The 12,002-nt window shown below is 38.9% G+C and overlaps 1 protein-coding gene across 3 annotated transcripts in view; it reads left to right on the top strand.

Moving 5' to 3' along the window:
* LOC111603190 overlaps positions 1–9,096 on the top strand; it is a 58,792-nt gene extending 49,696 nt beyond the window's left edge. For all 3 annotated transcript variants that reach the window (XM_030223457.1, XM_023320673.2, XM_023320674.2), the window contains 3 exons: positions 6,938–7,197; positions 7,414–7,506; positions 8,857–9,096. In XM_030223457.1, coding sequence (XP_030079317.1) covers positions 6,938–7,197; positions 7,414–7,506; positions 8,857–8,961 — 458 coding nt within the window. In that variant the 3' untranslated portion in view covers positions 8,962–9,096. The remainder of the gene's footprint in view (positions 1–6,937; positions 7,198–7,413; positions 7,507–8,856) is intronic.
* The last annotated feature ends 2,906 nt before the right edge of the window (positions 9,097–12,002 follow it).

Genomic DNA, 12,002 nt, shown 5'->3' with positions numbered 1-12,002 from the left:
ACATACATACACACACACATACACACACACACACACACTCAAAGACACAAGCAAGCAAATACCTTCAACCCAAACACGACCTTCGGCTGGTTTTCTTCTTTTTTTTTCTTTTTTCTTTTGCCCTGACTGCCGCGTATATGAATTTTTCATTTTGTTGAAAACCAATTTGGGAAATCTTTACTGAGTTTCCGTGTGAAGGATGCGGCGTGCTCGGCATTCGACTGTGGGCCAGTCTCAGCTGACGGAAGTAGGCGAAAATGATGTTCAACTGCCTGCAGGCTGGCTGCCCCACACTTGCCACGGCTTCTGTGCAAGCCAGGCGCAGGAAGGCAGCTTCATTTGACTTTCACTGCTTCCGCATTTGCGCGCTCTCATCCCATATGCGAGTGTCAGTTAGTGTGTGTGCATGTGTGTGTTTGTGTGTGTGTGTGTGTGTGTGTGTGTGTGTTATATGGTGCGCGTGTGTGTATTGAGCTCTGCATGTGTGCTATTCACGAATTTTAATGAACGGAAAATTGAAATTTGCGGTTATTCAGAACAGCAGCAGCAGCAGCATCAGCATCAGCATCATCATCAGCAGCAGCAGCAGCAATAGCAACAACCGCAGCAGCGTCAACAAGAGCAGGCGCATCGCATCTGGGATCATATAAAATGGCAAGCGCCTTTGCCTTTTGTGGCCGCCATCTTTTCTAGCATTTGAGGCCTCAACTAGTAGGCACTTGCACTGCAAGTGATTGAATTATGTTGTGCCACACACACACACAAACACACAGTCACATACAGAAATACTCATGTTGCGGCACGAACACATACACATACACGCCAGAGCCAATGCGGCACTCAAAGCTGCCACTTGACGTCGGACTCTAATAAATTTTGCATGAGCGTGCACTTATTTTGTGCCGCAATGCTCTGATTCTGAGCTCACCCTTCAGATTCAGATAAAGACCCAAACTTGACGCTTTAATGCGAACTCAGCTAAGCTTTAGACGTTTCTAGAATTGAATATAGCAAACATATGACTAGATATAGCCAGATCGTCCATCTAGTTCTGTCTGCCTCGATCGAAAGCAACTTTCAGTTTTCCTCAAGCTCTGGCTCTTAACTCAAAGAGTATTTTTATTACCCCAAGCGGAGATAAATGGGTGGCAAACAGTTCGCCGATCAAATCATGTTTTAATTTAGGGAATTATATTCCCAGAAGGGCAGCGAGAGGAAAATTCTAATTTCCATGCATAAGGAGCACTTTGCAAAGAATTGTTTATTATTCCTGGTTTTGATGGTTTTATTAATCCGAAATGCTGTTGCTACACTTCAAGGAATCGCGCCACTTGATGATGCGCCACTTTTGTTTATGTGTTGATTCTTCACTTATTACGCATACGCCGTGTGCGCCATTTGCCGAATACGCGCACTCACGCCACTCACTACGCAAACACTCGCAAATTCATGATGGGATTCTAATTTCAGCATCAAGAGTGCATGAAAGTTTGCATAATATGTGTGTATGTGCACACACACATGCATACATGCGTACATATATGTACGCCGGTGTGATTTGCATATTTGCAAAGGGCTTTTGCATAGTTACATCCTATATGCATCTAACTTTTGTACATAGCTCAACTAATTATCAAATGCCAACCTACTAGAAAGAAGGAGAGACAAGGATAGAGATGGAGATGGATATGGATATGGATGGGGATTTGGATGTGGAGCGAGCGAGCACACAACTTGTCGCAGCAGCCGAGGCAGCTATAACCATCCATCAAAACTCATTACTTTAATTAACTGCACCTACCAAAATTAAGTACTACGTAGGAGTTGCGTCGTGCGTCGTTAGTGAACGACGGAAAAATACCCTGAACAATAGGGCGTTGTCATAGATATTAATCTAGCTTAGATCTATATGTACGTTTCTACATCTATGATCTATAACTGATCGATAGTTCGATGACTATCGATTAAAGTCGATTTTAAACTAAGAATCACTGAGTATATATATTAAAGTGAGTCTAGTTTTTGTATCTATAACAGGGTATGTGCCAGTCGAGCACATTCGACTAGAGCAGTCTTACCCAAACACGGAATATCGTACTAATGTACCATTGGCAGCTATGTATCAAATATTCAATGTTCAGCAATATCAAGAGCAAGCCAGAGCCCGACTAGCAAATACCCTGAGTACGTAGCAAAAACAATTTCACATTTGCCTTTGCTTACTACGCAACTGCCATGGGTAAGGCCTGCAGACGTTGTCGTATTGTTTGTCACATCCAGTACTGCTAACAAAACCGAAAGCTAATTGAGAGCTGTACCAATTTCTCAGCATTTTATTGCGCTATTGATAAACTGACTGAATGAGTGAGTGACAACGACTGACTCAATTAGGTTTCAATAAGCCAGCCAAGCGCTTGACTAGCTTTTAATAGGCACCGCCGACAAGAAACGATTTCACACACAATGACATGGCCTCCTCACAAACACACACACACACACACACACATATACACGGTTTTAACTGTAGAAGCTATGCAACCGCTAACAACGCTTTGTCTTCCTTTGTTATGCGCCATTTGGCCGCTGGGTGGCGCTTTTGTTCGAAGCGGCGCTGTTAAATGCGTGAAGTCAACTTTTATTTGGTCGTATTTTGCTTTTATGTGCATACCGAAATCGATAATCGATTAATAAGCCACCGAGCTGAGCCATAAAAGAGCCTAAATTATGCCCCCCAAAGTATGCAATACTTAAATGCTGCCGCTGCAGAAGTGAAACGCAAGACAAATCAAAATTATAGCATATAAATACATATATGTATATAGCTACAGGGTGTGTCCGAGCACACCACACCAAGAGCAGCGCCAACACCAAGTGCTTAACTTAAGAAATTGCCAAGGTGCTGCGGAAAAAATAAAAATTCATCCGATTTTCGATTAAGTGGCAGTCGAGCTGCACATATGCTTCAGAGCCACACGGCAAAGGTCGAGTGCGAGAACAATTGTTGGATGTTGGTTGGAGAAGATAGCAATGCAGAGCGCTTTCAGTCAAGTTTGTCCGACCAGTCAAAGGCGTTCGCAAAGAAAACCGTTTGTCCATGACTCTTTTATGCTGTATTGTTCAGCATTTTACCTGCGAGAATACCCTGTAGTAACGCAGAGTGGCGCGTTGCTAGGCTTAAGCTAAAGTTTAACCAGCTTGAAAGCCAAACAAAGGCAGCAAATCCAGTTACTTATCATAAATTTACAGAATATGGCAAGGCAGTTGCCAAGCTTTTGGCATATTTTGTAACTGAAATCGATCGGAAATCTATATAAGGACTTTAGTAGTACAGGGTATGCGTGAGCAGCAACAGTAACGCATTGTGGCAAGCTGCAGTATGCCATAAGAGTGCGCTTTTTCTTTAGCTTAACAAACAATGCCTCATCCTGATGCAGAAGCTTAGCGTCAGCTCGGCTGGGACTGAGACTGGGATTGGGACTGGGACTGGGGCTGGCCCTGGGAGTAGTCGAGTAGTTGTAGTTCGTTGTGGTTGGCATCTTTGCAAATGCATTCATGAAATTTATGCGCTTGAAGAATAAAATTTATTTTACATGAGGCATGTGGGCGACCTTCGGCGACCTGCTGATTAAAAACTGGTAGCAGCAACTTTATTTACGCAGCGTAAACAGCAGCAGCGACAACAGCGGCGTCGGTGGCAGCAGCAGCTGCATTGAAAGGCAGTCATGATTAACTTTTAGATAGGGTCTACACATACACACAATGACTGTGTGGCTTGGGATCCCAGCTTAGCCAAAGACGTGAGGTCAGATATGCTCGACGGCGCATGAGAAACAAGCTAAAATGCATTCGCTCTCGCTCTAACTATCTCTCTCTTGCTCTCTCCCATGCTCTGTCTGGTTGAGGGCAGCATTTTCTGTCGCAATTGAAATCATATTGCACGCGCTTAAAATATGAATGAAATGCTTTCATGTTAAACACACACAGAGAGAAAGCAAGAGAGAGAGAGAGAGAGAGCGAGAGCGAGGCAGACGCAGAGAAGCGCATAATACGCAATTGGGTGTGTGGGCATGGTTACCATGCGCTGCTAATTCACTTGCCACTGGCTCATCATAATTGTTGCCAGTGCAAGCAGAGCGCGGCACACACACACACACACACACAGACACCCACGTGCTAGCATGCTGAAACCAATTAAAAAGAAAATGGCGTCCAGCTGAATATGTTGCATACTTTTAGGTGGCAAGCGGCTTGCCTGCCGAACTACATAAATCTGCACTAATCAAGCTTTAAAGTTGTAAGCGTCGTCGAGCAGTCGAGTCGCCGAGTAGCCGAAGGCAATGCATATTTTCGGCTCATACAAAATCCCATTCGAGCTGGACGCATTTGCATTTCAAACAACATTTCTCGTGGCAAACAAATAACTTGCAACATGCTACCAAATTGCAGATGTAGCTGCTGCAACCGCAGCTACATAGCTGCATACTTAATCATGCATGTGTTGTGGAGCAAATACACAAAAATAGAGAAGACCAAGCAGCAGCGGAGCAATGACCATAAACATGTCAGCAAAATACACACACGATCCAGAGTATGTTTTACTTGTGTTCAAATGTATTTGCATCTTTCGAACTGCTTTCGATATATTTGACGTGCAGCCTGCTTGGCGGAACATGGCTGAAGGTTGACTAAAAGTGGGCAACATAATTGCAGCTCTTTTGGCTTAGCAGCAGCATCGGCCATATAATGTAATCCATAGTTCCTAGTTGTATAGAGCACTATATGCGAAATGCTTAATGAATTGTCAAATTAATGACACAGCTTGTGCCCGATTGGGGCTAAGTTAAACCTTTACAATCATGAAATCTCATGAGAATATATGACATCCACTTCCAGTCTTATTCTAAGTAGCTAACATGTGTTGCCTATGCACAGAGGTTCCATCGTTACATGCCGTAGATCTGCTCTTATTTGCATGTGCATCCTCAAACAGTGACATCGAATCAGCTATATGCGATTGGACATAATTGACCTTTAACCTTTCTGTACTTCTATATCAAATACCAAATTATAGAAGAGCCAAAGATTGTATGGATGCAAGCTCGGTATAAGCTAAGTAAATTGAATAGTTCATATTTTTATTTTCCTAAATCGAAGTGTTTTCGCTTAAATTTCGACAAGAGAATTTAATGTTTTGCATTTCGAAGATGCTTTTCTTCTTCTTCTTCTTCAGTAAAATATTATGGGAAATACTTTTGAAAATGTCATGCAATGCATACCACTTGCGATTACATGTGGGTGCGTGTGTGCGTGTGTGCGTGCGTGTGTGTGCAAGGGCTAAAAGCATTTTGGGGTCTTCAATAGTTTATCAGCATTCTTCGTTGCGATGTCTGGGATGCGGTCCGAATATGTTAGCCAAAGGTTTTGGCAGCAGGTCTGTCTAAAGTTAAGTGCAGCACAATGGCTTAGGTGAATGCCTGGCATAGTTGGCTCTCAGTAGGTTAGTGTTTGGGTGGGTCATAGGGCGTATTAGTCAATATATATATATATACATATAAATGTATATATGTATGTAAAAGTATATATGTATATATGCATGTATATATATATGTATGCGTGTTTGCGCTGAGAAGTATGCGATGCCAAAAATGTGCGGCAAGTCATGGGTCATGGGTTGGGGAGCTTTTAAAATTAAATTCCAACTGAAAATCAATCAAAAATAAATGCACCTGAAAAATGTACCTTGAATGAACGCACGGCTTTTAAATATTATGCAATCGGACCTCATGTGTAGCCTGTAATTAAATTACTGAAACTGCCTTTGACTCGTGTGACATGCGTGTGTATGGTAAGGGTATAACTCAGCGTCTGCTTGCAGCTTAGCACTCCCAGCACTAGTGGAAAGACTTTCGAACCAAAATTAATGTCTTCTACTTAGACTAAGTCTTGCATTGGCCTGGCGAAGTGATTGATTTATATGTATTACTATATATCCGCGTATATTGATTGTATAATCTATAATCTATAATCTATAATCTATAATCTATAATCTATAATCTATAATCTATAATCTATAATCTATAATCTATAATCTATAATCTATAATCTATAATCTATAATCTATAATCTATAATCTATAATCTATAATCTATAATCTATAATCTATAATCTATAATCTATAATCTATAATCTATAATCTATAATCTATAATCTATAATCTATAATCTATAATCTATAATCTATAATCTATAATCTATAATCTATAATCTATAATCTATAATCTATAATCTATAATCTATAATCTATAATCTATAATTGTAAATGTATTACTATATATCCGTATATTCTGATTGTATAATCTATAATCTATAATCTATAATCTATAATCTATAATCTATAATCTATAATCTATAATCTATAATCTATAATCTATAATCTATAATCTATATCTATAATCTATAATCTATAATCTATAATCTATAATCTATAATCTATAACTATAATCTATAATCCTATAATCTATAATCTATAATCTATAATCTATAATCTATAATCTATATCTATAATCTATAATCTATAATCTATAATCTATAATCTATAATCTATAATCTATAATCTATAATCTATAATCTATAATCTATAATCTATAATCTATAATCTATAATCTTTAATCTATAATCTATAATCTTTAATCTATAATCTATAATCTATAATATATATTTTATAATTTGCTAATTTTGAAATCAACAAACTAATCAAAGTCAGATTCAAACTCTAAAGAACTTCAATGCATTTTCAATGCAAAATGTTTGAAAACACAGATCGGTTGGGCTGCAGGGTATCTTTTAGTCGAACAGTTCCAACAAGAGTGATTTGACTTGGTTTTTTTATTTGCCAAGACTCGTTTTAATCTCTGTTCGTCTCTTTAATGCAATTGCAGTTGAAGTCAATGTGAACGAGAGCCCAGTGCATTTGACACTCTGTGATACCGCCGGCCAGGACACGTTGGATCCATTGCGTGAGCTGAGCTATCCCGATAGCGATGTCTTTCTGCTGTGCTTCTCGGTGGTGAAGCCCGAAACGTTCGGGGCCATCAAATCGAAATGGGCTCCCAAATTTGCCAAAACGAAGGCGGCACTCATACTGGTGGGCACCCAGGCCGACTTGAGGAGCAATTTGAATGTGTTGAATAAATCGCAGGTGAGTTTTACTTTCTCTTCTCTTCTTCTTTTCCTCTTTTTTTTTGCTGCGTGTTGATTTTGCTTATTTATGCGCCTTAGTTCATGCTTGACTTCATTCTCATTTGTCTGTGTGTGCGAGTGTGTGTGTGTGAGCAGCGAATTGTTAAAATATTTATGATATTCTTATTTGATTTCATATGTGCTTCGGGCGTGCCGCTTTCCCTTGGATGAGCAGACAAATGGCGAGAAACCAATTTCATATGCAGACGCCTGGGACTTGGCAACAACAATTGGTGCCAAATACATCGAGACTTCCTCAGCCACACAGGTGAGTTCACATGAAATGTTTAGATAGCCGTTGCCGCTGTCGTTGCTACTGTCGTTGCTGTAGGGCTAAGCATTTCGCCCGCCATCATATTAATTAAAGCAACAGCAGAAGGCAGCAGGCAGCAGACAGCAGACAGTCCGAATGCTGTGGGAAGTCATTGCACCAGCAACGGCTAAAAACACCAACACTAACAAACACAAACACTAGCAACAGCAACAGCAGTAAAGCCAACAACAACTCACATTCAGCAAATCCTTTGGGCTGTCGCTGTCTGTATGCAAACACTTAAAAACGGAAAATTCTGCTGAATCCTGACGTTTGCCTTTGAGGTAATGTGCCACACTTTGCCTCGCATAGCCACAAGCAGACACACGCCCACACACACACACACACACAACAATCATAATTGTGCGGTGTTCGTGCTGGTTACTGCAAAAGTAACAACTGCCTGCCTGGCTATGCTGGCTCAAGCTCTGCTGGTTTCGCTGCTGCCGTCACACCACTTCCTTCAAGTGGATGCCACCTTTTTATATTGGCCGTGCATTGCACTCGTACCTTTCGGTGCTCCCCAAGAAGCCGCCAATGCTGACTCCGAGCACGCAAGGGAAATTTCGACTCGTCGCTGTACAAAAAGGGACAACGATGCGCAGTGCATTTTTACACTTTTGAATAAATCCAAAAAAAATGCTTTTAATTTTAATTGCAAGTTTTCGAGTCTTTAAGCTTTTTTTTAAGTATATTATATTAAAAAATTTTCTTTCATTTTCTGCATTGCGTTTACGTAATTTGTAGCTCATATTCATGATGTCAAAAGATGTTCATTATTTTATCAGATATATTATTTTAGTAGATAGATTATTCTGCTGACCTCTGAAAATGAAGAAAAGCAAAAGATGCAACAGCAATTCGTAGTCAAATTCATTGTTGTTCTTTCTCCATTGATCAATTAATTGATCAATCAAGTTATCTTCAACAATATATATTTTGCTCCAATTCATTTTTATTCATTTTCTACAATCTGGCACTCAAAGTACACTCTCTCACAAACTGATAAGCCGATAGCGTAGATAAACACTTGAAAGTTAGGGCTAACTGAAAATCTTATGGCTTTAATGCAAGTAGCGCTCTCTGTGCATTAGTCTGCGAAGTTTTCAGCCCAACTCTTTTATATATATTTAGAATTATCTCAACACTACAAAGTATCCTTAAAAATGTTTGCTTATTTTTTTTAATATTTGCTATTATTATTAAATATTAAATATATATTATATTATATATATTATTGTACATATATTTTTTAACTAAAATCATTTGCTAATTTATAAATCTTTTTGTTTTGCTTTGCTGCAGGACAAAGTCAAAGACGTCTTTGATACAGCCATTTGGGAGGGCTTGGTGCCCACAACATTGCCGCCCACGCCGCCTTTCTGGAAGAAGCTCTTTTGCCTTGCCTGAGAGAGCTGCGCAAACTATTTTTACATAGTTGCGACTCGAAAAGAGAAACACTCAAAAAAAGAAATTAATCTATTTTTCTTAAGTTTATATATATATTTAAATATATATCTTAAGAATTATTTCTCGACTAATTATACACGATCTATATACATACATATATATATATATAAAATTATTTATATTTTTGTTTGACAGTGCTATTAGATTACAGCACGCGCACTCATTGACTGAACTATTGATAATGATAATGATAATACATTAATAAATAAAATACCGTAATATTATTATTCCAAAATTTCCTACACTTAAGACACAATTGTATCTGAAAACCTTTTTTTTTTTAATAGTAATTATTATTATCATTTACGTTTCGCGATTATTGTTCTAAATTTAATGATAGTTCTTAAATGATGTAGTTTAAGCACATTTTTTACACTTTTAATGCGCTGATAAACGTTGATTGCGAAACGTTTATCAAACGAAGCAAACAAACTGGTGTTACGTCATTCCATCCATATAAGCATTAAGTTTTAAATCCCTAGAATACATTTATAGCATATGTCGAAAGCAAAAGCAACAACAACAAAATAAAACAAAATATATGTATTAAAAAAATGTTTTCTATAATAATTATAGTACGAAATCATGTCATATGTGAAGATGTCTTTGCCAAGAGTTAATTTAATTTTAATTCCACTTGGCACTTGCTCGATAGAAATGTCTTTCGCTTGGGCTACAAGTGCAAAGCGCATACTAACACTGTGCAACAACGAATTCGACACAAGGATGGGCTCGACTATGAATGAAGGAAAATAAAATCAAATTTCATGGTTATTTTTATGTGTGGATTTTCAGTCTTTTGCAGAGTCACGTTTTTGGTTTTTTTGAGTTCTATTTAATTTTGTTTAACAGTGTAATGGAAGAGCAAAATCAACAAAAACAACATTAGCGTAGACTTTTGTAAAAACAAACAAGACCGTGGTGCTTAGCAAAAACCTAAACACACGCACTCTCAGCCAGACACCCACACACACCCACGCATTCATGCACCCACTCAACAGACAATACACACACACAGACACAAGTGCTGGCAGCCGCTGCAATGAAACTTGAGCGAAAAGTTAAGCGGAGCTTGTCAAGTTTTTTAGCTTTCACCAAAAACGTAAAATTAATTTTGTCGTGGCAGAAACGTCAGTCTGCATGCAACATGCAGCATGGAGCATGCAGCAAGCATCTTCATTTTTGGCATCAAGTGTTTTGTTGACATTGATGCCTTGATTGCAACAAACGTTGGCAGTCATTGCGGGCGCTGCATCAACAGACGCACAGCATGTCTCTCTCTCTCTCTCTCGCTCTCTCTCACTGTCTCTCTCGCTGTCGGTCTTCGGTTCATGTAAAGGGCTACGAAATTGAAATATTAATGCCGGGCTGACAGTTAACAACTTCGGTGACAGTACAACAAGCTGCCGTCCAAGTGCAGTGTAAACATTTTGCACATTGTCTCGACACGGGTTGAGCGTGCCAGAGGTGTGGCACGGTGGCCTGGGGTGGCACGGGTCATGAGCATGCCAAATCCTAACAGCAAACAGTTAATACAACTGCCAACAGCAGCCAGAGTCAAACGAGGACACATCAGCAGCAACAACAACTGCAGCTCATACGAAATAGTTTTAAATTAGTAAATCATTATTTCAATTTAAGCACGCTGTCAAGAGTATTCAGTATTTAATTTATGCATTTATATTTCATATATATATATATATATATATATAAATATATATATATATATATATATATATATATCTATATAGTTATTTTATACATTGTGTTTGTAATAGGCAGAGCTACGCACAGAATGATTGATTCAGGGTATCTCCTAGTCGAGCAGTCCCGATTCTGATTAGTTCTTCTGATACAGTTAAGATTGCGATATTCTATTTGCTTCTAACATATTGTAGAACAACTTCGGGCTGACTATAACGTTGCCCAGTTGGTCACTTGCCACTAAGCCACTTTGTCATTTGGTTAAAATGAAATTTATGGCTGGACTTATTTTGGTAGCAATGTTATGCTGTGCAGGCAGACGTGTTAGCCAAGCATGTAGCGCTGCCTTGTCCCGAATGTCAAATCATTGTGCTTTCGGGCCTGTTCAACGCATAGCCTGCTCATAATTTGTGCCCCAGCCAATTGGAGCCGCTCGCCACCCACTTAACGATATTGCAGAGACATTGCGACAAGTCGCAGCCGTCTCTTTATTAGTTCAAAAATAAATCGGCAACCCAAATAGAGGACATGGTCGGGTCATGTTGGAAATTTATAGTGCGGCCGGCAGCACGAGCAGACGCTGACGTTGCGTATGTGTGCAATAAATAAACAAAAAATTACGCATACGCAGCGTTAGTCCGAATCGAAGATGAACTAAATACGGCAACCAGAGAGAACTGGGCTTAAATTCGCATTCTAATTTATGCAGCATTCTTCACTCATTACTGTTGAGAGTTGCATTGATAATGCATTGGCTTTGGGCACAAGCGAGCAATTTAAATATTTAGCTTTTGCTAGGCATTAAACGTAGTTTTCTCTACTATTATATATAGCTTTTCCTTCAACAAAATTTTATTAAAATATATTTTTGTCCTGAACTTTGGCTAATATAATATTTTGAATTATAAGGCTATATAGAAATATTCATTGTTGCTCAGAAGAGGCTAAGAACATATGAAGATCACTCTAAGAAGATGTTTATTTTTGCACATCTGAGCTCTTCTGATAACTCTTCGATCAGGTATAATTACTAATAGTCAAATACCATAAGTTAGATGAGAAGTTGTCGAAGGACTCTGTTATTTTTGTATAGAGTAATTGTGAGCAATGCGACTTCAAGCCTTTGAAATGTGGAATTCAGTCTATAATGTTGCATTTTTTTCTAGAGTTTTTAGGCCATGGACTTTGATGTCGCATATGCCAGATGTACACATGCTTAATTTGCTCTTGGCCACTGTGATTGAGTGCATGCTGTAATATCAGAGCGTGTTCAGCGT

The sequence above is a fragment of the Drosophila hydei genome, unplaced genomic scaffold (genome assembly GCF_003285905.1).
Source record: "Drosophila hydei strain 15085-1641.00,03,60 unplaced genomic scaffold, DhydRS2 tig00000211-arrow-pilon, whole genome shotgun sequence".
NCBI classification, from domain to species: domain Eukaryota; kingdom Metazoa; phylum Arthropoda; class Insecta; order Diptera; family Drosophilidae; genus Drosophila; species Drosophila hydei.
The sequence above is the reverse complement of the archived record's forward strand: the minus strand, read 5'-3'. Positions and strand labels throughout refer to the sequence as shown.